The 24,416-nt window shown below is 49.2% G+C and overlaps 13 protein-coding genes across 13 annotated transcripts; 6 read left to right on the top strand and 7 right to left on the bottom strand.

The window, feature by feature from the left end:
• Positions 1 to 47: 47 nt before the first annotated feature.
• Positions 48 to 1,187, top strand: cap2 (F-actin-capping protein subunit beta; the record flags this gene model as incomplete). Its single annotated transcript, XM_057145903.1, has 5 exons — positions 48 to 76; positions 229 to 608; positions 677 to 946; positions 1,005 to 1,052; positions 1,114 to 1,187. 5 exons carry the CDS (start codon positions 48 to 50, stop codon positions 1,185 to 1,187), a joined length of 801 nt encoding a protein of 266 aa, XP_056991657.1.
• Positions 1,188 to 1,475: 288 nt separating this feature from the next.
• N7520_011969 (mediator of RNA polymerase II transcription subunit 11) lies at positions 1,476 to 2,066 on the bottom strand (the record flags this gene model as incomplete). The annotated part of the gene is made up of 2 exons (XM_057145902.1): positions 1,476 to 1,937; positions 1,995 to 2,066. The coding sequence occupies 2 exons, from the start codon at positions 2,064 to 2,066 to the stop codon at positions 1,476 to 1,478; spliced, it is 534 nt and encodes a 177-aa protein (XP_056991656.1).
• A 276-nt stretch (positions 2,067 to 2,342) lies between these two features.
• On the top strand, positions 2,343 to 2,576 carry N7520_011968 (uncharacterized protein; the record flags this gene model as incomplete). Its single annotated transcript, XM_057145901.1, has 1 exon — positions 2,343 to 2,576. The coding sequence occupies one exon, from the start codon at positions 2,343 to 2,345 to the stop codon at positions 2,574 to 2,576; it is 234 nt and encodes a 77-aa protein (XP_056991655.1).
• A 390-nt stretch (positions 2,577 to 2,966) lies between these two features.
• Positions 2,967 to 5,500, top strand: N7520_011967 (putative transcription initiation factor TFIID subunit; the record flags this gene model as incomplete). The annotated part of the gene is made up of 5 exons (XM_057145900.1): positions 2,967 to 3,245; positions 3,305 to 3,443; positions 3,500 to 3,543; positions 3,595 to 4,409; positions 4,462 to 5,500. The coding sequence occupies 5 exons, from the start codon at positions 2,967 to 2,969 to the stop codon at positions 5,498 to 5,500; spliced, it is 2,316 nt and encodes a 771-aa protein (XP_056991654.1).
• Positions 5,501 to 6,026: 526 nt separating this feature from the next.
• Positions 6,027 to 7,601, bottom strand: ppe1 (putative ribosomal protein/carboxylic ester hydrolase (Ppe1); the record flags this gene model as incomplete). Its single annotated transcript, XM_057145899.1, has 5 exons — positions 6,027 to 6,229; positions 6,284 to 6,537; positions 6,603 to 6,693; positions 6,746 to 7,281; positions 7,387 to 7,601. The coding sequence occupies 5 exons, from the start codon at positions 7,599 to 7,601 to the stop codon at positions 6,027 to 6,029; spliced, it is 1,299 nt and encodes a 432-aa protein (XP_056991653.1).
• A 267-nt stretch (positions 7,602 to 7,868) lies between these two features.
• On the top strand, positions 7,869 to 9,890 carry N7520_011965 (DUF2417 domain-containing alpha/beta hydrolase; the record flags this gene model as incomplete). The annotated part of the gene is made up of 3 exons (XM_057145898.1): positions 7,869 to 7,969; positions 8,268 to 8,400; positions 8,457 to 9,890. The coding sequence occupies 3 exons, from the start codon at positions 7,869 to 7,871 to the stop codon at positions 9,888 to 9,890; spliced, it is 1,668 nt and encodes a 555-aa protein (XP_056991652.1).
• Positions 9,891 to 10,457: 567 nt separating this feature from the next.
• Positions 10,458 to 12,604, bottom strand: npl4 (nuclear protein localization protein 4; the record flags this gene model as incomplete). Its single annotated transcript, XM_057145897.1, has 4 exons — positions 10,458 to 10,715; positions 10,789 to 12,250; positions 12,313 to 12,443; positions 12,506 to 12,604. The coding sequence occupies 4 exons, from the start codon at positions 12,602 to 12,604 to the stop codon at positions 10,458 to 10,460; spliced, it is 1,950 nt and encodes a 649-aa protein (XP_056991651.1).
• A 491-nt stretch (positions 12,605 to 13,095) lies between these two features.
• pst2 (putative NADH-quinone oxidoreductase Pst2) lies at positions 13,096 to 14,041 on the bottom strand (the record flags this gene model as incomplete). Its single annotated transcript, XM_057145896.1, is given in 5 exon segments — positions 13,096 to 13,240; positions 13,256 to 13,350; positions 13,403 to 13,799; positions 13,864 to 13,949; positions 14,015 to 14,041. The coding sequence occupies 5 exon segments, from the start codon at positions 14,039 to 14,041 to the stop codon at positions 13,096 to 13,098; spliced, it is 750 nt and encodes a 249-aa protein (XP_056991650.1).
• Positions 14,042 to 14,824: 783 nt separating this feature from the next.
• On the bottom strand, positions 14,825 to 15,589 carry yth1 (cleavage polyadenylation factor RNA-binding subunit YTH1; the record flags this gene model as incomplete). The annotated part of the gene is made up of 1 exon (XM_057145895.1): positions 14,825 to 15,589. One exon carries the CDS (start codon positions 15,587 to 15,589, stop codon positions 14,825 to 14,827), a length of 765 nt encoding a protein of 254 aa, XP_056991649.1.
• Positions 15,590 to 16,273: 684 nt separating this feature from the next.
• Positions 16,274 to 17,374, bottom strand: N7520_011961 (uncharacterized protein; the record flags this gene model as incomplete). Its single annotated transcript, XM_057145894.1, has 2 exons — positions 16,274 to 16,378; positions 16,583 to 17,374. The coding sequence occupies 2 exons, from the start codon at positions 17,372 to 17,374 to the stop codon at positions 16,274 to 16,276; spliced, it is 897 nt and encodes a 298-aa protein (XP_056991648.1).
• Positions 17,375 to 17,889: 515 nt separating this feature from the next.
• On the bottom strand, positions 17,890 to 18,506 carry N7520_011960 (uncharacterized protein; the record flags this gene model as incomplete). The annotated part of the gene is made up of 3 exons (XM_057145893.1): positions 17,890 to 18,027; positions 18,174 to 18,360; positions 18,397 to 18,506. 3 exons carry the CDS (start codon positions 18,504 to 18,506, stop codon positions 17,890 to 17,892), a joined length of 435 nt encoding a protein of 144 aa, XP_056991647.1.
• A 1,934-nt stretch (positions 18,507 to 20,440) lies between these two features.
• On the top strand, positions 20,441 to 21,782 carry N7520_011959 (glycoside hydrolase family 18 protein; the record flags this gene model as incomplete). The annotated part of the gene is made up of 4 exons (XM_057145892.1): positions 20,441 to 20,640; positions 20,717 to 20,741; positions 20,819 to 21,053; positions 21,136 to 21,782. 4 exons carry the CDS (start codon positions 20,441 to 20,443, stop codon positions 21,780 to 21,782), a joined length of 1,107 nt encoding a protein of 368 aa, XP_056991646.1.
• A 322-nt stretch (positions 21,783 to 22,104) lies between these two features.
• Positions 22,105 to 24,110, top strand: N7520_011958 (putative acyl-CoA dehydrogenase; the record flags this gene model as incomplete). The annotated part of the gene is made up of 3 exons (XM_057145891.1): positions 22,105 to 22,213; positions 22,263 to 22,542; positions 22,598 to 24,110. The coding sequence occupies 3 exons, from the start codon at positions 22,105 to 22,107 to the stop codon at positions 24,108 to 24,110; spliced, it is 1,902 nt and encodes a 633-aa protein (XP_056991645.1).
• Positions 24,111 to 24,416: the final 306 nt, after the last annotated feature.

The raw sequence follows: 24,416 nt of genomic DNA, 5'->3' as shown, positions 1-24,416 counted from the left end.
CGAGCATCATCAACAGACAAAATATCCCCCCCATCACCTCATCCACCATGGCTGATGCACAGTTTGACAGCGCTCTGTAAGTACTCTGAAACCTCCCAATGCTTCATCGTCCCTCAAGGTCTCCTTCAACCTCCCGATAATCTACAATCGACTCCGTTGGGCTCCGCAATCTGATCCCCTACAGTAACCCCGCCCGCAAGTGCACGAAGCTGACCACTGTCTCTCTAGCGATCTTCTTCGCCGCCTGAATCCTCGCGACACCAAGGCTAACCTCCAAGCCATTACAACGATTGTGCCCGATCTCACCGAAGATCTTCTCTCCTCTGTTGATCAACCTTTGGAGATCCGCCGATGCAAAAAGACTAACCGGGACTACCTCCTCTGCGACTACAACCGTGACGGGGACAGCTATCGCTCACCATGGAGCAACGAATTCGACCCTCCACTCGAGGATGGCACCGTGCCGAGTGAGCGTGTGCGCAAGCTGGAGGTCGCGGCCAACGATGCCTTTGATGTTTATCGGGAGCTCTACTACGAGGGCGGTGTCGGAAGTGTCTACTTTTGGGATTTGGATGATGGATTTGCGGGAGTTATCCTCTTGAAAAAGGGTAGGTGTTTCCAACGCTACTGGGCACTTGTATGAAAGGGACTGTAACTGACGATTCCATGTACCCAGGGGTGACGCCCGGTTCCCAGAGCTCAGGCGCGTGGGACAGTATCCACGTCTTCGAGGCCACCGATCGGGCTCGCATGTCCCACTACAAACTGACAAGCACCGTCATCCTCCACTTGGCCAGTGAAAGCCCGGCTCTCGGCGAGATGGACCTGAGCGGCAACATGACTCGCCAGGTCGAAGTGGATCTGCCCGTAGAATCGGATGCCAGCCACGTCGCAAATGTGGGCAGGCTAGTGGAGGATATGGAATTGAAGATGCGGAACTTGCTACGTATGTCTGAACCCATCGCTGAAGTGCTAATTTGTTGCTGACATGATTGATTTTCTAGAGGAGGTTTACTTTGGCAAGGCCAAGGACGTCGTTGGCGAGCTTCGGAGTAAGTGAACTGACTCATCATCGGCCAATTGCTGCTAAACATTGCTAATGTGATCTATCAGGTCTCGCACCCCTTTCGGAGACAAATCGGGACCGCGCAACGCAACTGGAGATGATCAAGTCCATGCAAAAATAGAAATGGGTTTGCAATCTTGACTCCTCGAACGGCTCTGGGAGCCCATGGTAGACCTTTTGTCGGTCTCCCCTTCTTTTCTGTCTTTGCATAGTTTTACTCACCAATATCATCCGCTCTGTATTCATGTATAAAACCAAGTCCAATCCAGATTCTTGTAGTCAAAGCTCCGTGGCAATAGATCTGCCATGCCTGTGCATCAATCGATGCCGCACCTGGTAATTTGGGGTATCAAAACAAAGCATAAATCCTTCCCTACTCCGGTTTGCAACTCAACAATGTATACCTGAATCAATCGACCTGCATCTGCTCGGCATCCCCGTTTGGCTTCGGTGAGCTCTGCGAGGCCGAGTGGCCCAATTGCTCGACAAATTGTCTTGCTGATGCCCATAGCTCTGCCTCCTTGTCCTTCCCGACCGTATCCTTCCGACTGTTCAACCAACTGATATCTAGCGGGTTGGCAGCGCCAGATCCTGCGCCAGTACCAGCCGCAGCATTTGCGCCCGAGCCAGTCGCATCGCCTGCGCGTGAACTAGTCTCAGGTCCCAACACCGAAGCTTCCTCTAGAGCGTAGACTTGGCGTCGGAGTCGCACGTCAATGGAAGACAGGAGGGCGAAGTATTGTGCGGTGGCTTCTTTAAACTGGGTCTTGTGAGATTCGAGGGAACCGTATGCGGGAGAAGATGAGTTTGGCTTCGCATTCGTCAAAGCCTGGATTGCAAGACCAGCAGACTGGATCAATTTTGCGACGTCCTGGAGTCATCGTCTGGTTAGTAAGCCATTTTCAAGCTTCAGGAAGCTTGCATGTACCTCGTCAACATCATTGAGTTGTCGGATTCGATCAGCAGAGCTAAAGATATGTTCTGGTGAAGAGTCCTCCATTTCACGGGATCAATACTTTTCACAATAGAAAGTGTTCATCAACAGAATGGAAAGTTGAAGCAATTACATCACGTGGTGAATCTGGGGTTGGAAGGCGGTGACACTAACCGGATCCATTGAGATATCAAAATCGCTTCCCCATCTTGTACCTCCGTTATTCCATCTGATCCCGCTCATCCTCTTACGTCTTTCACTCGTTTTATAGTTATAACGTGCTTGAACCCACATTTCCTTCTGTGCCATCTTTCACTGGTTCTCAAACCCAACTTAATTATCATGTCCGCGCCTGGCGGTGCCCCTAGCCCTGTGCCTCGCAGCGGCAGTATGGGCCCTGGTGCAAATGGGATGCCTATGAATTCTCAACAGCCTCTTTCTGGCCAGCCGGTACATCCACCGCCGACCCCTGGCCCACCACCGCCGCAAAGTGGTGCTATGTCACAGCAGAACCTGAACCAAATCGTGAGTGGCATTTCGTATATGACAATCAGCATTCAGTCTACCCCTGCCTAGCCCTGCAAGTACATTTCATGCTTTCCCCATGATTCTTCCCGTTTCAATGCTTTGTATGGTTTTACCCCCTTCATATGCATTTTAATTTTAGAACACGGGCTTGGATATCAATGATGAGACCCTGGACAGTATGGTGTTTATGGCACCCTGGTGATGTTCTGGTTAATCTCACTTGAAGCGAGGCTTCATTTGTAGAGGAAATGCCGAAGAAAAGCCTTCCCTAATGGTCAAGTCCTTGCCCGATTAGGGAACTGTTGATGTGTTGACACTTGAACAATTCTTTACTTTCCTCCCTTTATCTTGCTCTTAACACCTCCGTTGCCTGCCATTCTCATCTTCTTTCCCATTTCTTCCCAATCCATCCTTTGTTCAGCCTTCCTTTGCCAAGTCATGCCTCGAGCGCCCCCAAAGAAACGTGCCCCGCGCAAGTCCAAGACCAAGCGAGGCTCTGCGGCACCTCTAACCCCCACGGTCAGTGTTGAGACAGAGCCCTCGCAACGCCCGTGGCTCCCTCGGCAGACCCCGCCATCGCAGCGTGAACTGCCTGAGAAAAGGCAGGCTCATACGACCGCGGGGGTTTCAGGACCAGTGCAGAGCACCGCCAAGCGGAATGATCGCCCGTCTCCCCTGACCAATTTCTTGGTTGAGAGCCCCAGTGGAAACGACACTGTCTGTTTCATGTCATTTGTCAGTTCTGAGTTGCCCAGCTAACTGGATGATCTATATAGGTCATCGATTACTTGGCCAAAAAAGGATACAGCCGCACTGAGGCCATGCTGCGGATGGAGTCGGCCAACCAAGAGATTGACGGTCGCCCTCTACCTCCTCTTGGGGAAGATGCTCGCCCGAAGTTCAAGCAGGGGTTTGGTAAGAAGCTACGAGAACTCTTTCACGCCATACCTGAACTCTAACGTGTTATCTAGATCTTTTGAAGACATGGGTGGAAGAAAACCTTGACCTGTACAAGGTCGGTAACACCTTACTCCTCTCACCGCACATTTCACTGACAGCAATTTAGCCGGAACTCCGTCGGGTGCTATGGCCACTCTTTGTCTACTCGTTCCTGAACATGATTACCTCTTTCTACCCTCAGGATGCAAAGGCTTTCTTTGAGGCCAACAAGAACATGTTCCTTCCGGAACATACGGATGATATCCGTGTCTTCGAACCCATCAGTCTACCGGAGCACGTCCAGGGCAACTCAGTGGCCAAGCTCTACCGGACTAACAAGTATCGAATTGTTCTGAGTAACCCCGCATACACTAATCTTCTACAATTCCTAGAAAGCAAGGAAAAAGAAGGAGGATCCGTGATGAACGCCATTCTTAGCAGCTTTTGCGTTGTCAAGACCATGGACCGCGCCGCCGATGATAGGTTCAGTTTTGCTACAATGCTGGGCCAGATCGGAGCAGGCCAGTCGTTCCCTGCTGAGGATGAGGGCATTCCCGGTCACCATCCCGGCTCCGCTTATACTGGAGACAATCCAGCCATGGCGGGTACTCTGCCACGACTTCGCCTTGGAAAAATGCCGATGGAGCCAGCGATGGAAGAGGATGTGCGTGCGGAACTCGCGGAGGAAGATGCCAAGGAACCCCCTGTTGCCGGGCGTAACACTCTTACCCAGGAGTTCGAGCAGATGATCAAGAAGGAGGAAGATGACGAGGCGCCCACCCGCGCTGATATCCCCTTTCCTTCTTCCACCGCTCGCGACGTGCGCATGGAAGTGATGAAGGTTAAGGAAAACCGGGACCGGTATAAGATTGAAGGACGCACTGGTGGCGTGGGCCCTGGTGTCAGTGTGTGCATGTTCACTTTCCACAACACCTATGATGGGTAAGTTCCCTGGCCCTAGTTTGATATATCCGATATGCTAACAGACACACAGCATAAATTGCCTCGACTTCTCCGACGACAATATCCTCGTGGCCGCCGGTTTCGAGCAGTCATACATTCGTGTCTGGACCCTTGATGGGAACAACATTGAAGCAGCCTATCCCGAAATGGATGACCAGCCCCCGGCCAATTCCCGTCGCTTGATTGGGCACTCTGGTCCTGTTTATGCCGTTGCTTTCCAGCCCTCGGCTACACGCGCCGAGAACGTGCATCCTGATGACTACGTGCCTACCAATGCTCGTTTCCTTCTTTCATCTTCCGCGGACAAGACTATTCGACTTTGGTCTCTAGATACATGGCAATGCATGGTTGTCTATAAGGGTCACGATCGACCTGTCTGGGATCTTTGCTGGGGACCATTTGGTCACTACTTTGTTTCGGGCGGATCTGACCGGACGGCTCGCCTCTGGGTTACGGATCATATTCGCCAGCAGCGCATCTTTGTCGGCCACGACCAAGATGTGGACTGTGTCTGCTTCCACCCCAATTCCGCGTATATCTTCACTGCGAGCTGTGACCACACGGTCCGGATGTGGGCCGTCACTACCGGAAATGCGGTACGAATGTTCACCGGTCATACTGGTAATATCACTGCCATGGAGTGCAGCCGTGACGGAAAGATTCTTGCCTCTGCTGATGATCAGGGATCAATTTTCCTGTGGGATCTCGCCCCTGGTCGACTGTTGAAGCGCATGCGGGGACACGGAAAGGGTGGGATCTGGTCCCTTAGCTGGAGTGTTGAATCGACCGTGCTGGTTTCGGGCGGCGCGGATGGAACTGTCCGGATTTGGGACGTGACTGGTCCTCAGGATGCGAACCAAGGTCGGGTGCTTGAAGGCTCTGGCGCTACCAAGATTGATGCCGCCAATGCTCCTGCAGGGGCCGCCGCTCAAAGCAAGAAGAAGAAGGGCAAGGACGTCGTGGTGACTCCTGATCAGATCAGTGCTTTCCCGACGAAGAAGACCGCTGTGTACAAAGTCAAGTTCACAAACATGAACCTTGTTGTTGCTGGAGGTGCTTATCTCCCTTAGAATACGCATCGCAGGCTTTGACAATACGGTTCTGTTGTCCAGCAAACTCATTTCATTCGGCGCAAATACCCCGGTTCTTCATTACGTCTCATCTTCATCTGTCCGATATTTCCTTTAAAGCCAGACATTTCACCGTCTTTTGTGGAATTTTGGTGGCGCCTTGCATTTTACCTTTGGCGTTCATGGTTAATGATGGTGGGAAATCTACCTATATCTTATCTTATTCTTCAAAAGCTGTCTCTTACCATGATGCTCAATGGTTCCTCACCTCCGTATGATGGCACCAGGTCTTCTAAAAATTACAACGTGAAAATGATCATAATGCCCCCTGTTTATGGGATACGGCAGACGTAATTTCTCTTGCCACGGCTGCCTAGAGAAGACACCATTACTATCCATTGTTTCTGCACTGTAGATAGCTCGGATAACATGATTACAGAGCCTACTTTATTGATGCTGGGGCATAGAGACCAATTTGGTCCATCGAGGTACTACCCGACGTAAGATATAATCACGGCATTGCTACCTATTCAAAGTGCCCACCAGTAGAAGCACCAACTCCCTTTTTCATTGCAGCAGCGGCTTGCATATCTGCTACCTTTGGGGGCAGTACCAAGGCACTGCGATCATTGCGTTTATAGAAGTCTACTAATACCTGTGCTGTCTTGGTCGGTTGATCCTCTTGCACAAAGTGGCCGGCTTCAGGGAAGACTTGAAGTTGATATTTTCCTGCTAGTCAATCAGCATGGACTCTAATTCAAGGGGAAAGCGTGGTATATATACCTTGCATCTGGCCGATCATGAGTTCTTTGTCCAGTCTATCTGTCCCTGCCAGGAGTAGGAGCTTTCCTCCCCTCGCCTCGAGGAACTTCTTGCTCAGACCAACAAACCAATTCTCCCAGAAAGGTTTGGTTGCGGATAGGCTGGTGCGCCAGACCCAAGGCCGGGACGGATCAGCAGGTTGAGCTTCTTCGTATATCAATGAAGGGACCGAAGCCCGCGCGGAAGTTGTGTTTCGAATCGTCCGGGACCGGGTGCTAGAAATCGTGGGGTTCAGTAACTCGCCTCCAAAGGACAAGGGTGGAGACAAATGGGTGCATACTGCCATTCAATTCCTGATTCTAATGAGGGAAACCGGGTTGGCCGTGTTAAAAGGTATTTTTCCATGCTTTGGAGCGCATCCATCGCAGACCCTAGAAGATACCGGTTAAGTCCAGGGAATTCGAACCCGGTCAAAAAACTCACCCTCAACAACATCCAAGACCGCATAGGCCAAGACTTTGGGGCCCAGTTTGCCATTCTTGGCGACATCAGTGATGACCGCACCACCCAGGCTGTGACCCACAAGGACAATATCAGGTAATATTTCCCACTTCATACGCTCTTGGGTCTTGCGAATCACATGGACAAGGTCTTTACTTAAGGTTTCAAGCCTCAAATCCAATTGAGTCTGACCATCAGCGTCAGCTAGCGCAGCTGCCGAGACAGAAGGAGTTTCATCGAGAAGGTCCGCAGAATTTGATGTCATCATTGTGCGGCCGTGCCTCCTCGCATCAACAGATAAGACACCGGCCTTCGGAAGGATTTTCCGGATCTCCTCCGCGCACGTTGCGAATGAAAGGCCAGAGGAGCCTGCGCCGTGATGCATCACGAAAAGTGGGCCTGAGTGAGTTGGCGGAGTCAGGTAAACATGATGGATGATATGAAGATTTCCCAATTCCTGAGGTAAGAATAGCTCCTGATCAAAGAAGTCCGTCCATGCCAGTGATTGAGTAGATTGTCTAGAGATGTTGGTTAGCCAGTCCATTCGTTGTTTGCTCTGAACTTGGAAAAACCCCAGGGTCTTTCAACTTTCTCAGGCACATTGCAGAGCAACAGGAGCAAACTCAAAGTTGAAAAGGTAGACCAACGGATTTCTTGTTCGGGCGAATAGATGTCTCGTCGGTGACGGAACCAGTGTGCCTGTGGAGGATAATGAAGATGTCGAAGAGCTATCATCATCTCGTTTTTCATTAAGCATGCCAATTGAATTTGTCATAGGTGCCTCTGGGGAGAATCTGGCCAATTTGGATTTGGCAAAGGATTTCTGGAGCTCGCTCATCGGGTGCGGGGGGTGAAGGACCAAAAAGTCAACAGCCTCGACTTGGGTGTCTGTAGACCGAATCAACCACAGAATACTATTAAGGTCAAGTTTGTGGTTACAAATATCCAGTAGAGTTGTCTGATTCTCAAATATTGAACGCCGAGGATGTAGGTGTGGATTGGACGATTCATTCACGCATTTAGTGCGGACATCTGGACGATGCTGACTAAGGTCCGAATACTTCGACAATGGAATCACATCACTCAGTCACATCACAAGTCACCAATGAAGTTTGATTTGAATGCTGATGATCATATTCTATTTGAATCTTCTCGCGCTCGGGTGAACCCCGTCTCTTTCATCTTGGGGGATCTTCAAGGTTCAGGGTACTAGACGCTTGATAGCTTCAAAGCTATATACAAGGCAGGTCGCACCAATCCGATGCTATAACCAAATCGAGCCAATCTCCTGGATTACTACGTAGTCTGTTATCCTCCCAAGGTCCCAAATGTCCTTGTCCAACCTTTTCCTGCCGAGAACTGGATATCGAATGTATGACGTCAGATGTCATTAAGGTTGTTACACTTGGTCCCCCCCCACTAATATAATATCCTCTCAAGCTTCATTTATCCGATATATTCCAAGGTGACAAGGATTTAAGATGGTATCTCTATGGGGGCATAGAACTGACGAGCAGTCACATCAACGCTCGGAGCACGATGACCAGAATGCAGATGATCGAACACCTCAACCAACAGAACGTACACGATTGCTACCAGAGACTGGCCAGGCGTATCTGAGCCCTGATGATCCAGCGGTATGTTTTTTCATCGAAAAAGGAAGATCCGTGCATCATGAGCTAATCCATACAAGGTATCGCCTTATAATATATGGAGTGTGCGCGCGTTACGTGCCGTTTCTCTACTAGCCTTGGCCATCAGCTTCATATGGTGGACGTTTCTGTTAGTGTCCATATTTGTTAGTCCACCAATGATGCATGCCCGTGGCTCGGGATTTTTCGCATTTTCATATACCACTCTCGCAACCGGATACCTGGTCCTCGGCTTGCTTTTCTTTACAGTACCTTCCAAGGCCACGACCATTTGGGGCAGTATTCTGGCTGGACTACTCCTGGTAGATATGATTGTTATTCTGGCTGTGCCACGAATTCGACTCGAAGAAGGTTGGGTTGGTATCGCGTCCGTTGCCTGGGTGGTTGCTATCTCTTTGTATCAAGTCATCCAAAACCAAGCTGTGACATGGGGCAAACGAGAAGAGGAAGAGAGACTTACCGGACGTGAAGAGACCCGTCGCTCGCTGCAAGAGTGGCTGGCATTGCTAGTAGAAACAGTTGTCTTGGTGGTCATGACCATCGCTACAGTCCTCTTCACGGCAACTTTGATCCTACGTGCTCGTGATGCATCACTTGAGCCTCCTGGTCAGCGTTACTCTGTTCGTGGTGACAGTTATCAAGTCCACCTTGCCTGCGTGGGAAATAATACCACAGATAATGCCCATGAGCCTACTATTTTGCTTGAGGGGGACTATGGTCCTGTTGAATACACATTGCAACCATTCATCGACGAGGCATACCAAAATGGGGTTATAAGTCGATATTGCTATTGGGATCGACCAGGGCTAGGCTGGTCAGACAATGCACCATCGCCACATTCTGCAGGAATGGCTGTCGACGTCCTCTCCGAGGCCTTAGCGTTGGCTGATGAGTCTGGTCCATGGGTTGTTGTCTCCGCTGGGGTCGGCAGTCTATATTCCCGACTCTTTGCAAGCCGCCATTTGCTTGAAGTGCGCGGTATTTTCCTCATCGATCCACTGCACGAGACATACCTGAAAGACATTGGAAAGCCCAGCCGGGGCTTCGTTCTTTGGCTTCGCGGTGTGATCTCCCCACTTGGGCTTGATCGCTTGGCGGGCGCTCTAGTGCGTGGCCGCACTCGCGAGGATCGGGTAGTTGGACGGTCTGCCTATCAATCCGGGAAATTTATCAAAGCAAAATTGCAGGAAAGCCTGGTCGCAGTCTCGATGACAGCGGCCGAAGTACAGTCTGCTCGCCACATCCAAATGGGGGCGACACCATTGGTCGTGGTAAGCTCTGGCCAGGAGATTCGCAGGAACTCAGAGTGGGCAAAATTTCAGGAGGATCTCTCCCATATCACGAACAAGCTACTCTCCTGGGATGTTGTTCATGATGCCCCGCATGAGATCTGGACCAATGCGGAGGGTCGGTCCGTTCTGGAACAACGACTGCGGGATATCGTGAAGGAAAGCAAGATATCGCAACCTCGGTGAGACTATATATGAGAATGTTTGATATTGTTCTGAGCAGTGTTTCCGCTTGGACCGTATTGTATTGATGATTATAATAATAACAGATTGTGAAATATGATGTTTAATGATACACTTCGAAATGCTGGGCCCAGTAGACTGCAGGCCACGGGTAGTATATGCCTGCAAAGGTATAAAGCCGGGTCGATGTTTATGAAATAGGCATTTTACTCGATCGGCAGATGGATCCATGGATTGAAGATTTGGGTGAAGATCCCCGGGTATTATGGACTCTGACCTTGCTATCAACCTACTAAACCATAATAGGGAGCAGTTGACATGGTAAACGAAGAAAATAGAAAAACCACCATGCTGCCACTCATGCTTTGCTTTTCCACCGCTTTCCCTCCACGCCGGCATCGACGGGGCTATCTTGATTTTGGGCGAATGACGAAGGGTATGCAAGATTGGTTCGAGGGGCGCATCTCAATCTGCCTCAATGGCCAGAAGCTCTATGATCAACGGCACGAGCCGGGGTCGAGCAAGTTGGATATGATAAAAGGGACCGAATAGCGAATATAGATAAACCAGTCATTCTAGCCTAGTTCCCTTGAACCTTTTAGCAAGCTGTTCACCGTCGGATTTGGGGGACATGGAGCGAGGGGAATCAACAGCGGAGTGGGGCCACCGTTTGGGGTTGGCCGCCGTGGGCAAGGGGCGCTTAGGGGGGCGCTCACCACTCTCTTGAAGGATTGTCATCAAGGTTGCCCACCCGGGGGTATTCAGCAGTTGTATTCCATCGGCAGTGGAGTGGGTCGTCGCAACTCGGCAAAGAAGGCCTTCTTCATCCTGTTATTCCAAATGCGTTTAGTACTAATTAGGGATGTTGTTCAGGCCACCTGAGTCGAGATATGAAACTGACCTTATTGAATGTCGAAAGCCCGTGCAGGAAGCACAGGAGATGGAAGTCCGATACACCCTGGATCGCCTTGTCGGGGTCCCCATGCGACATAAGCTTCTGAGCCACATGCCGCAACTCCTGGCTCTCTCCAATACTTTCACGGTTCTCAATAGGGAACTGGCTGTTGGTGAAAACTGGCGAGGACTCCGTCGGGAAACCATGCGTGAGTGTCACCAACAGGAACTCCACAGGGAAGCTTGGCTTGGCATTCTCTTGTACACTGGCGCCATACTCGTTGATGCGACGGAAGAAGACTTCAGGGATATATCGTGTCTTACTACCAACATCTTCGTCATCCTCTGACTGTACCAGCATAACAGATGGATCGGCAGAAGGCTCAACAATGTCGGCTCGCACCATCTCCACAGCTGAGACACTGGCCTGGTAGGAGCTCACAGCAATCGCTCCAGTCTCATCGCCACTTAGCACGCAGGTCACAAAGTCAGAGCCAAAGCGTCCCGAGCGACTCCATTTGGTTGCTTTCGGGTTTTGAGCCTGAAGACGCGAGGCAAAAGCGATCTCCAGAGAGGAAAGGTAGTACGAGTCAATGTGTCGTTTACACACCACAGAACCATCCCCTTGTCCCGCATCAAGAAGATCTGTGAAGATGACACCCACTTTCTGCAGGCCACACAGACGCGCCACCTCGTCCACTTCTTTCTCATTATGCCACTCGTGGAGTGTGACACCGTCTACCTCGCCCACCTGTGGGGGCTCATAGATTGCTTGGACAACCGCCTTGACGCCCAGCGGTACTTCTGCATATTCTTCGTATGTACCATAAAGGAATCCTAACCGCTGAGCCCCCGACTTGCGCCAGAAATCCAACAATGAGTTGATCAAGCTGGGGGTCGAGAACTCAACGTGATCAACCATACGGAATTCTTGGGGTTGCAAACTGATGGCGCTGGGTTGGCACTTGCTGCAAATGCCTTCAGGCCATGCAGGATGCCCTGACGGACAGTCACGACGCACTCTGTAAAAGGGCTCGCTGAGTGGGGGCATGAAGGAGCTGCCAGCTTCGGGTTTGTTGGTGGCAGCATTGATTTTGCGCATGTATGAGTGGAAGGAGAGATGTTTGATCTTCTTTTCTGCCATATATTTCGCATCGTATGGTTCCAAGGGCATGCAGTAGTCACACATGCCACGGGGACCATGTTTGCACATGCGGACATCCTGGCTCCGTTTGATCTTGCCATCCTTCTTATCCAGTAAGTTGTCCAACGATGATTGTTTGACGACCTCCCATGGGTTTTTGATATTGAGAGAAGGTGATGCTGGCGCACGAATGGGAATAGTCTGCTCTTGGGGGACTGAAGTTCCATTCAGTCGACGCTCGGTTGGGGTTGAGATGTGTCCGCTGGACGGGCCATTTTGCGATGTGGTGAGGTCTTGGTACCCGACAAAGAGCTTATCGCCGTGTCTACACGCATCCACGCGGATAAGTAGGAGATTTTCAGCTCTTTAAAGAGGAATATCACTCACTTTAGGCCAACTTGTCCGATCGGAACTCCGTCGAGGGTCTGGAGCTGTCTTTCCTCACCACCGGTGCCGATCGGCTTATTGGAGAGGGAGAGGGATGATGGGTCCACTTCTGATGGAAGATGCTCGAGAATCTAAGAGAAAATCAATATTGATAATGTCATACGTATCTTCAGTGAAGGATGGTCATGGGCACCTTTTGTTGGAGCGTAGGAAAGAGGTCATCCGGCTTGACGGTGATTCGAAATTGGCCGTTCCGACTCTCAAAGCGCAAAAGGATTGGCTTGGTAGCCATATCTGATCCGAATGAAGAGCAATAATTGAAAGGGTGAAGACAAGTCGAAGAAGAGTAGGTTGAAGAAAGTTGTGGAACGAAGGTCTAGCTTGGTCTAAGAGCTCCTGCCAGTCACGTCACAGCCTGCGGGCGGTATGGTTATCAATGAACCATACTCCCCGCACAAATATACGGAACAGATTAGTAATATTCGTAATACGATTACAATCTCAAGTGGAATCAATCAGTAGTACTGGCCATTCAATCTACTTTGATGTTATTTACTAATATGATTGATTTAAATGTATGAAGACATGCGGAATCTGAACATCTGGAATTGTGATTCCTCATCCCTCAAGTCAATGAGGAACAGATTTTCTTTCTAAAAGCTAAAGTCCTCCGTTCGGAGAGGGAGAGTCATAGGTTCATGTCATTGAATGTGGAACGCCCTCTAAGACGCCTCTCTAACCCGCAATGAAAAAAAAGAATACAAAAAGGAATCCGGTCTCCAATCATTGAATAGTGCAGTTCTTGGGCAAGCCGCATGGTCCTTCATTACTCTTCTCCCTCACAGCTGGCTGAGTACCCTGCTGTCCCTGGGAGGGCTGCTCGGTCTTCTTCGCAACAGGGGTCGATATCTCGGGCTTCGACTCGCCACTACCACGCAGTCACTGGTTGGCCTTAGCAACAGTCTCGTAGAAGGCCTTGCCCTGAGCCTCGGCAATGGACAGCTCAAGAGCGGTGGGCTGGCGGGAACCGTCGGCACCCTAGAACTCGTTAGCAGGGGTTTAGAGAAGCCAAAAGATGAGGAATGCTTACAGCAAAGGTACCAGCACCCCAGGGGCTACCACCGTGGATCTCATCCAAGTTCGCCAGCTGGGCAAAGGTGGTCTTGTAACCCAAAGGAACGTAGATGAACCCGTGGTGAGTGAGGGTGCTCATGGTAGAGATGGCAGTAGACTCCTGGCCACCACCTTGAGTGCCAGTGGAGATGAAGAGACCGGCGTACTTGCCCCAGTAACCACCAGTGGCCCAGATGGAACCGGTAGCGTCCCAGAAGGTCTTCCACTGAGCAGGGAAGTTACCGTAGCGGGTAGGGATACCAAACAGAACGGCATCGTACTGCAATAGGTCGTTGGGCTCGGCAACGGGGTAGCTGGACTTGGCAGGAGCGTGCATCTTGGTCAGAACCTCCTCAGAGAGGGTCTCGCCGATCCTAGAGGAGAGAAGCGCAATTAGCAGTGCGAAGAGACAATTGTGTGCATCAGAGCATAGCATACTGGTAGATGTCGGCCTGGCCACCAGCGGCCTCAATACCCTTCTTCTCGGCCTCAGCCAGCTTCTGGATGTGGCCATAGAGCGAGTACTGTTGGGGAAGAGGCTTAGTTCGTTTTCTTTTACCAAAAATATTGCGGAATTGAAAGGACGTACGAAGACGATAGCAATCTTGGGAGCCATTTTGAAGGATGGTAAGAGTAATGGAATGAGGAGAGGAATGAATGTGAGATTAAAAAAAAACAATTGGAAGGGAAATAGGAAAGCTTTATATTACCATTGACCCCGCATCGTGAGATCAACTACTAGTACCTCCTACGCCATAGTATATTGTATAGCGCAGAAGGTACCACTTTAACAAAGCTATCAGTCATAGATTACAGAGCAAAGGTGACGATGATTGGTGATTTCAAAAATGATCGGATCCACTCGGCTTTACGGGTTAGTCGAGTCTGACCGATTTCTGACAAATGACACAATAATCACCAGATTATGCATGATTGAATCAGCACGTAATTTAGCAAAGAATCCGTAACACTTGTACTCCGTACGATGATCATATGTCATTTCTGAGGTAAGCCTGCTAACTGAGCTTAATTTGAATGATCTCATGGAACTGAATAATGATCAATTCAATCATAAACATTCTTGAATGCCCAGGCCGCCAAGTAGGACGATCTGGGCGTGAGAACGGTCAGGACTAGCCAATGACGCCTAGTGTTGGGCCCATGCACGCTAATTACGATTTTCAGGGTCAGGAAATCAGATTAAAATTCAAATTTGAGGGACACAAACGTCTATATAACTGGGGTATCTTAGTATCTCGAAACCAGTCCAGAGACTCCAGGGCTGTTAACAGGAAAAGAAATTAAAGGCACAGAAAAAGAGAAATAGAACAACCCTCACACCGTATAAATGCAACTTTGCAAGCCCATAGGTGGCTCTCTATTTGTTGAGACCCCAGGGTCAGCCCCTGCCTCGCCCCCGATACCGCCCTCGCATGAATCCACCGCCACGTCCGCGTTCACTGCGCCATTCACGTTCTCGTTCCTTCTCGCGCTCTTGTTCTTCCCTGATAAGTGTTCGTTCATGTTCCAGTTCTTCCTCCGTCTTTTCTGTTCGAATTGTAGGGCGAGGGAGGTTTTCTGTCCACCTGGGATGCGCATCAGGACAGTTCTTGCCTTCGGGACAAAACCCGGCTAGGTAGAACAGGCATAGACGACGGCGAACATGCCGCTTAGCGCAAAGAGGTCCAAGCTCACAGAATCCTCGATCATAGTGTTCACAGGGTGAGAGTCGAGCCTCCTCCCGAACGTGCTGGTATAGACAATCATCTCCATTGGGGCAGTAGCCGGATCGCGAAAAGGACTGGCATTCGGGCATGCGGCGAAGATTATACTCATGCAAGTACTCGCACTTCACTCCCTTCTTGCAGAGACCCTTGAGAAAATGTTTGCAGACCAGGGACCCGTGTGTTGTAGAAGGGGCCAGACCGGAGGCGGTAGTCGTGGACGTGGTGACGCGAGAGGGAGTCGGGTGTCGGTCTGGGCAGGCTGGGCCCAGTGGGCAATGTCCCTCGCCGTATGCCTTGCAGACAGGCACATCGCTCGCAAGGCCAAATCCGAAGCTTTTTCGGAGGAAGGGTGTGAAGGAAAAGTCATCGTAGCGTGGGTCACGCGTAGGCTCGGCGGACAGAATGCTTGCGGCGGCGCTACGCACGTCGACTGTCATGGTGATATCGAAGGCTGAGCAGACAGCAGCCGTAGGCAAATGGAGCTGGTAGAGAGAGGAACTTGCTGGTAGCGTGTATTGTAGGAATCCGAGTAAGAACGGAAGTTGCTGACAAAAGCTGTAGCTCGGGGAGAGAAGACCACGGACAATTCGAGCTCCATCTTTGATGCGACCAAATTCCGCTTAGTCAGTCACCCGACCAATTGTAAGTTAAGTCTGTGATTACTACTTGACAACTTGATACTTGACTTTGTGTGCTATTTGAACTGGATCGGTCTTCCATGAGACAACACTATCTTTGCTTTTTTACATCGCTAGTATGACTCTTGTCTCATCAATGATTCTGGACTCTTGTCTGTCACATCACCATGCCCAATGCCAACGGTCATTTTTCAAAGCGCCGAGGTCAATCAAGCTATTCAGACTAGATTTTAGAATATCCAATTGGATTCTAAGTATGCCAGTTGAAGCGTCGGAAAATCTCAAGCTGTTAATCTATCACATTTCTCGCCATTTGCTCCATAGAACGCCACTCCATCCCCAACTCGGCTTCGGCTCTGCTGCTGTCTATTGGAACAAAAGACATATACAGTGGTGTCTCACAAGTATTTGACCTCGGATACTTTGGGTAGTAGGACCCACTTTTAATACTGCCGTGCAGAAACCTCGGAAATTCTGTCAAATTCAATAGCTAGTATGCCAACCTTCGTATTTAATAACATCTACCACCCTATGTGGCATAGTATCTGCCAGATGCTTAAATATCTCAATATCTAGGCCTTGCCAAGCCTCTTGAGCGGCATCTACTAATATTTCGAGTGTCTCGTCGTTATTAGGTAGGTGCATAAGCTCAGGGTGTTGCTTCAAAATTGCAGCTTTTAGCAACGCCCAGAGGTTCTCAATTGGGTTTAAATCAGGTTAATAAGGAGGCCACTCCATTATATCATATCCAAGCTCATCTAGCGTATCTCGGACGAGATATGCAGTGTGAACAGGCGCGTTATCTTGTTGAAAAATAGCATCATGATCTAAACTATTCAAAAGTGTTGGAAGAACTCGCCGATAAAGCTCATCGATTGTTCGAGATGAAACACCACCACGACGAGATTCAGGATCTCCGAATAAAGGTATAAGACCAGAGCGTCGAGGAAGACCAGAGAAGGCAGCCCAGAACATCTGTTTAATCTGTTTTCCTCGAGCTGGAATCATTTGAACTTGACGACCTTCTTTTGGATGCTCCCAAAGCTGATTTTTTGGACGAGTAAAGGTCCATTCTTGCCGTTGACCAATACCACGCTCAACAGTACACTCATCTGACCAATAAACTCGAGCCCAAACCTCGGAAGTAAAGTGCTCATATCGTTGAGCCCAGGCAAGACGTTTTGCAGCATGTTGAGGCGTTAAAGTAGGCCGTTGCATCTTCCGCCACTTTCGAAGGCCCATCTCGTGCGTAAGACGCCAAATTGAGTTGCGTTTAACCTTATTATCGACCTCCGAAAGAAGGTCTTGGATCAAAATTGACGGGTTTTGTTGGATAGTCTCATAAATATGGTCACGGTCGTTCTCTGTGAGCTTTCTTGGAGCACCTGGACGCGGTAATGACTCCTGCTTTTGACGCTTTGACTCTTGTGTAAGCGTATATTGAATGGTAGAGCGTGGAATATCCGGGAATCGCTTCTTTTTGATAGTTGTTGCACCCCATCCATTAGTGGCATGGAGTTCACATATTTTAGCTCTGGTAAGACAATCAAGCTCTGGACCTCGCTTGCCACGTATGGGAGGCATAATTACTAGGTAATTATTATATTAAAGGTGCTAATATGGGGCAAGACGCGTCAAATCTACGTTATAATACTGTATATGCGAGCGTGGTGGGACGCGGTGAGAAATTATGCATACTAAAATAGCAGGCGGTCTGAGAAGGCGGTCAGACTTCAAAGTACCCGAGGTCAAATACTTGTGAGACACCACTGTATATCGCTGTAGTTCTATGCCGTGATCCTCGCGTTTGACTCTGGGTAATTCCGATAAACTATATCCGCCATCTCCTTCCATATCGCTTCGAGTCCCGCAAGGAGATATGACGAGCCGTCAAGTATGTTCAAGCTCAAAGCTCTGATATGAGCCTCAGCAGCGTCCTGAATGTGCACACAGGTGCGATTTATAGCTAATTTTCCTTCCATGATAGTCGACCATAGACCCTCGTTAGATGTTGACTAGAATTCCTCATCATTTGTTTACATAAGGTTGTTACCAAAGGTCAAGCTTAGGGGTATGACCACTAAGCTATAGTGTAGACGTTAATATTCCCAAAAATCCCATGTCGCTTTATTAGCGAGCAACTTGGAAGCATGATAAAGCTTCGAGACTGTTGCAGCGGAACTCTCGGAGATAGTGAAGTCTGCAGCCTCGTCCACGTCAAGATTCCCTTCATTATCCTCTAACAATAAGATTAGTTGTTATATCATGAAATTAACGTTGCTTAGCTTGACCAGAACCACAAATTATTGACGATGACACCATGAAGAGGACTCCCGATCGGAAGCAATGATGTAACAAAGGATGTGATAATACCTTATTTTACGCTAGAAACACTAGCGGCCTCTTCAAGCACCGCTATGGTGATAGTCACAGCCGGAATAAAATAAACCTCTTTGTCTGTGCCATGGGGAACGGGTGCGGCAACATACAGGACGTAGTCAACCCCATCAAGCTTCCCTGCAAGTGCCGCATGTGTCAATTCAGGAACAATGTCAGATTCCACATGATTGCTTTATCTCAAAAGCAGAGGTTCCAGTTTCTCACACGATCTTCGAAGACAGACTCGTAATCGATATCCACCCTTTAATGCATCCCCGGCGGTCGCACTACCGACAAACCCCGATGCACCGGTAATGAAGATCAACTCCCCTGCCATGGTGTATGTATGTATGTTGATAAAAACTCGGCAGAGACAGCTTCAGCTTTGTGATCATAGATATGGGATTGGTCCACCACATTGATGGGAAAGGCGGAACCCCAGGCTTCAATGTTCATTTGGCTCGTACCCTCCCGGGTAGATTCCATGACGCTATCATTGTCAATCATAGACTGGTTGAAGACCTTGGACGGATAACTTAATTCGCGAAGCCTGGAGTTGTTTACAGAGTTTCCAAGGTACAGTATGTCGAAAAGAAAATATTCCCAGTTGCCGTGATAACTGCAAATTCTGGGCAGTCCGAGAATTTGACACTATCCATGCTCTCATCTTACAACGTGAGGTCTCGAATGAAAGCTGTTATTTGTATGCTGACAGAGTTGATAAAGGTGATAACGTCCAACGTTGGAGATAAATGGTATCATACTGGAATATATAAATGGACTTGACGACATCTAGATGGACAAGACTCGAGTTTTACGGTGTCATGCGCACAGCTAAGTCAGAATTAAATTCTAAGTTTCAAAGTCTGCAGGTTCAATTTAGTGGTGCACAACCCTCACCGCGAGTCCGACGGTGGCACTCGATCAACCCGCCGCGTGTTGCTTCAGGATTCAGGCAGAAAAAGCCGAGTAGCCTTCGAATATCCTAATATCTGACGTTGTCTCCAGAGCGGCCAAACAAGCCATCTTTATGAAATTGGTCACACTCCGGAAATATTTAAAACACCCATAACTATCTCAATCTCTGATCTCTGATGAACAGCGTTGACTGGGCAAAATCAAGTCGCAGATTCAAGAAAGCCCAAATCCGATCGATATTGGCCGGCAAAAGAGTGGTCGCACATCAAAAGATGGGGGTTTGCCTTGTGTTTGATAAACTATGTGCGTTGACATGAAAATCCGGTAAGTACGCATTGGTTTGTGAAATTTTAGTGGCACTGCAGAGAAAAAGGGGGAACGCCTGATTCCAGGATTAGCCAGAATGGTTATGATTTTTCGCATTCGATTCGCTGCCCGACATGGTCTGCATGAATTTGGCGGGGAAGCAGGGGTTGGCACATTCCCGAATCCCCGGAGCACCGCCTCATGAATATTAACCAATCACCTTCATCCTTGAGGAAAACACGAGAGAGAAAAAAAAAGAGAAGAAAAAGCAAACATTGTTGCAGGTCGCTCCGCGGTCTAGGTTCAATTCACCGGCCCCTGATTACGGAAGATCCACGAAGGGTATCTTCCACGACCTGGACTCTTGATGCAGTTTGTTTGGCTTGCAAGTGCAAATCTAACGTGATCCGTAAAACCTTCATATAAGGAACCACGTGCGCTTCAAATTAGAGGTCGTCTGATCACGGACTGTCAATCTCACCGCACGTCATATGGGAATATGTCACTGGGGTCATCTAGAATGGATCTAGTTAGACCATAGAGGAACTCCATACACCGAATGCAAGATCTCAAGAATGAGCACTTGCCAGGTTGACCCTTGATGCCTGTTCCAGTCGATTGGTTCTTACTATGGAGATCTTTTGAATTGTCAGCAAAATCAAAGATCCTTGGCTGCACTAGTCTCGTCAAACCCCCGCACCATGAGTCTCATCCAGCGTAATGCGGATCGGCCGTTCACAAGAGTGGGGAAAGAAGGGAGCCTCCACTATTGGGGGATCTCTGTACGGAGTGCCTTCGGATGTACATATCGTGTGAATCCAAATTATCCAATCGTACGAGTTTGTATGTAAACTTGAACCAAATGAGAACCTGTATCCACGTGACCCCCTTTCCCGAACAGGAAAGCCACACCAGTCGAGCTTGCCAGGGTTTTTAAGTACTTCAATGGAACCTACTCGACACTCTCTTTCTTGATTTATTCCTTTATCTTCTGCTTGGCTTGGTTTACGGGTTTGGATGACCCAGGTCGTATTTCAAAGGGAGACCATGTTCTCCGCTGCTACCAACTTCTTTCGCCGTCGACCCGTGACTGTGGCTGACCCCGCCATTACTGATTCTTCGAGCACGTATGAAGTGCCCTTGTACACAAATGCTGCTTATTACCCAAACTGGAGAATCTACCGAAAGCAACCGCCGTCGTCCTTGAGACTGGGCTTTATTTCGCACGTGTTCTACGCATTTGCTTGGTAAGAGATCAACCAATCATCAGTGAGAAGACGTAGAGATAAACGATACGCTAATCTCGATCTGGTATCCTTGCAGGGTAAAGGAAGATGGCACGGTCTATGTATGTCATATCATCTGTGGGGGACTGCTTCTGTGTCTCGCTTTGTTTTTGTTTTGGGTGCTAACGTGTGGAGATAGCTGAGTGATGAGTGGGCCGACACCCAGATGCCAGTAGACGGCACCGAGGGCTGCCTACGAGCATTTGTTCAATTGAAACAACAATACTCCCAATTGAGAGTCATTCTGTCTGTTGGTGGTGGTGGAAAAGGTAGTGAGAATTTCGCCGCAGTTGCCCACAGCCGATCCAAGGTGGAAACCTTTGTGCGCAGCGCCCGAGAGTTGGTCGACCAATACGGGCTAGATGGGATTGACGGTAGGTATCTAATTTTTATCCTAAACGCTGTTTGAAGACAAGGGTTCGAACTGAGTTTCTAACGCACGCATTCGTTGTCCAGTGGATTGGGAACACCCTGCCGACTCCCAGCAGGGTAAAGACTATATTCGCCTTCTCGCTCGCCTGCGAGAGGTCTTGCCCGCTCCACGGTATGTCTTGGCCACTTGTCTCCCGGCGGGTCAATGGGCACTCCAGAATATCGATCTGTCCGCGGCCGAAAAGTACCTCGACATGATCAACCTCATGGCTTATGATTTCTCAGGACCTTGGGCCTCCGAGACGGGTCACCAAGCCCAGCTCTATGGCACTCCTACCTCATGTTATCTGGCAGTGTCCTACGTTCTATCGCAGGGAGTTCCTTCACGAAAACTCATCCTTGGGGTTCCCACATACGGGCGCTCGTTCCTCGGAAGCAATGGACCAGGACAAGGGTATACTAGCTGTGGCGGAGATGATGGAGTGTTTGATTATCGCGATCTTCCTCGTCCGGGATCCCAGGAAGTGCTTGACAACCAAGCGGGCGCTGCATACTGTGTGGGTGGTGATGGTGGATTTGTCACGTATGATGTCCCTGCAACAGTCCAGCAAAAGGCACAGTTGGTGACGACGACAAAACTTGGAGGGTTATTCTATTGGAACATATGTTCCGATTCCCGTGGTCCACGAAGTCTGATTGAGACTGGATACAACACTTTGCATGATATGTAGTCATTATCGCCAATTTTGTCAGCACAGAGAGACCAAAAGAACGACACTTATCCAAAAATTCAATACCCATCATGGCTACCCTTAGTTATCATTCTAATATTTATCACCCTTCGACCAATAATTACAGTTAAGATCGGGTATAGATTATTTTACATGGTTAAGTTCCATCAACTTCAAGTTCGGCGGTTTCACGGAGATCGCAGATACATGTACCCATGCCGAGGTCCTTGGTTTGTCACGCGAAATTAACTTCAACAATTCCCCTCATTCCCACTTACCCCGGATTTACTCACTTGGAACATTCAAACCTCCAACAAACATAATGTCGTCCCCATCACAGCCTGCGACAGCAGATAGTGGATACATAACACAGCCAGCGCAATTGGAAAACAGCTATACGTCAGATACCAGTCTTCGGCGGTCATTGGAATGTAAGCTTATCTACCGTCTTTGCTCACGCGTATTCTGACAGTATTACAGGGTATATTCCTTCTGCGCTCCTACAGTCGGTAGAATCACATTTCGCCCAGCTTGGTGGCGAAGCAGTATCGGAGCAAGTTCGAGAGTGGACTGCGGATGCAGAGCGAAATCAACCCTATGTGAAGAGTCACAATGTATGGGGGAAGCGATATGACTATGACCGCCTGATCACGACTGAAGGCTGGAAGAGACTTGGTCACTGGGGAGCTCGTCATAAGGTTGTTGCAGCGGGCTATGATTCTGCTCTGGGATTACATAGAAGAACTGTTCAATACGCACTGTGAGATTTTAAACAATATGATGAGTGGCATCGATAGTCTTCTGACGTTTCATAGGAACTATATCTATGCACCATCATCAGGCCTGTACTCCTGTCCGATTAGCATGACAGACGGGGCTGCTTTTATCCTATCTTCAAAGATCAGTGGTTTGCCATCGACACATCCATTCCACGCCGTATTCAAGGGTCTGGTCTCGGTAAGTGAAGATCACTGGACCTCGGGTCAATGGATGACAGAGAGGGCCGGTGGTAGCGATGTGCAGAATACCGAGACCTGGGCTACATATTCCCCGCTAGCCAATCCGTCGGCTTTGGACCCGCTTGGAGATGGTGAGTACTTGATTACCGGGTTCAAATTCTTCTCCTCTGCCACCGACGCCAACGTGGCTCTGCTACTTGCCAAATCCCCATCAGGAAAATTGAGCACATTTTTGGCTCCTCTGAAACGAACTGTCATCGACAACGATGGGGCCGCTCGGAAGGTATCGAACGGGGTGAGAATTCATCGGCTGAAAAACAAATTAGGTACAAAGGAGTTGCCAACCGCGGAGCTTGAATTGAAAGGCATGCGCGCCCATCTAGTTGGCGAGTTGGACCAGGGAATCGTCACCATTGCGCCTCTTCTAAACGTTACCCGCATTCATACCTTTGTGGGTTCTCTCTCTGGCTGGCGCCGTGCGATCAGTATCGCCAAAAGCTTTGCTAAAGCCAGACATACGGTCGGGGAGCCTTTGTGGTTGATCCCCATGCATCTGCGACTTTTGGCAGACTTAGAAGTCAAACACCGCGGTGGCATGAATCTTGCCTTCTTCACCATTGCAGTCATGGGGCTTGTTGAGAACCAACGGCCCGGAGCTTCTGCGCTTTCCCACTTGCCTCATCCCGGAAAGGAAGCAAATGCTGTTTTCCGTACCCTGACAGCTACTTCTAAGGCGGTAATTAGCAAAATGGCCGTCGCGGGCATTCAAGAATGCCAAGAAGCCATGGGTGGCGTGGGCTACATGGATGAGGCCGATGAGCCTGAGTTCAATATATCGCGGATCCTCCGCAATACTTCGGTGAACTCCATTTGGGAGGGAACCACAAATGTTCTAGCGAGTGAAGTGGCTCGATTCCTACTGAAGGGTGAGAACTTGAATATATTTAGCTCGTGGCTGGATCGTGCTCTAGCTTTGATTCAAGCTGAGAAATTACGAGAAACGTTGAGAACTGCGTGGTCTGCTTTCAGAGCCCGATTCTCTACAATACACCAAGCTCCCACTGCTATTCTGGCAGATGCTCGTCGCTACATGTTTACCCTGGCATGGATTATTTGTGGTACACTTCTTGCCCTGGATGCTGAACGTGACCAAGATCTCGTAAACATGGAGATCGCTCGTCGTTGGATACTCAGTTTGGAAGGTGGCGTTGGCGAAATGGTGTTCCATGACATTGTTGTGCCCCAAGATGTGATTTCGAATGGGAATGAACACCTCGAATGGGATTGCAGAATTGCCTGGGGCGTTGAGCTCCCTGCCAACCGTGCATCTGGCCATCGATCTCTGCAGAAGATAGACTCAAAGCTTTAAGTCTGCTGCCTATCCAGCTAGATGCTTCGATTCTAGTGTACTGTGCCAAGAAATTGGCAGAAGCATATCAAGCAACCTTTCATTCATTTGTACATACAAAGATACCTGCAAGGATCGTTCTGTGGGACCTAGTCAATTCGGTCAAATTGATATGAAATTTGCATATGATTTTGTAGAAACCATTCGTTTGAGGGTTGTATTCAAAGATAATTTAAGCGGGGGCCTGAAGGCGTGTAGAGTAATTGATTCAGGGACACTCTCTAACATGCATCTATTTAATATTAGGTCACCAACTGTGGCAATTGA

The sequence above is a fragment of the Penicillium odoratum genome (assembly GCF_028828045.1).
Source record: "Penicillium odoratum strain IBT 22623 chromosome Unknown utg000008l_segment0_segment0, whole genome shotgun sequence".
NCBI lineage: Eukaryota > Fungi > Ascomycota > Eurotiomycetes > Eurotiales > Aspergillaceae > Penicillium > Penicillium odoratum.
Note: the sequence above shows the minus strand (reverse complement) of the source record. Positions and strands in the feature narration are given on the sequence as shown.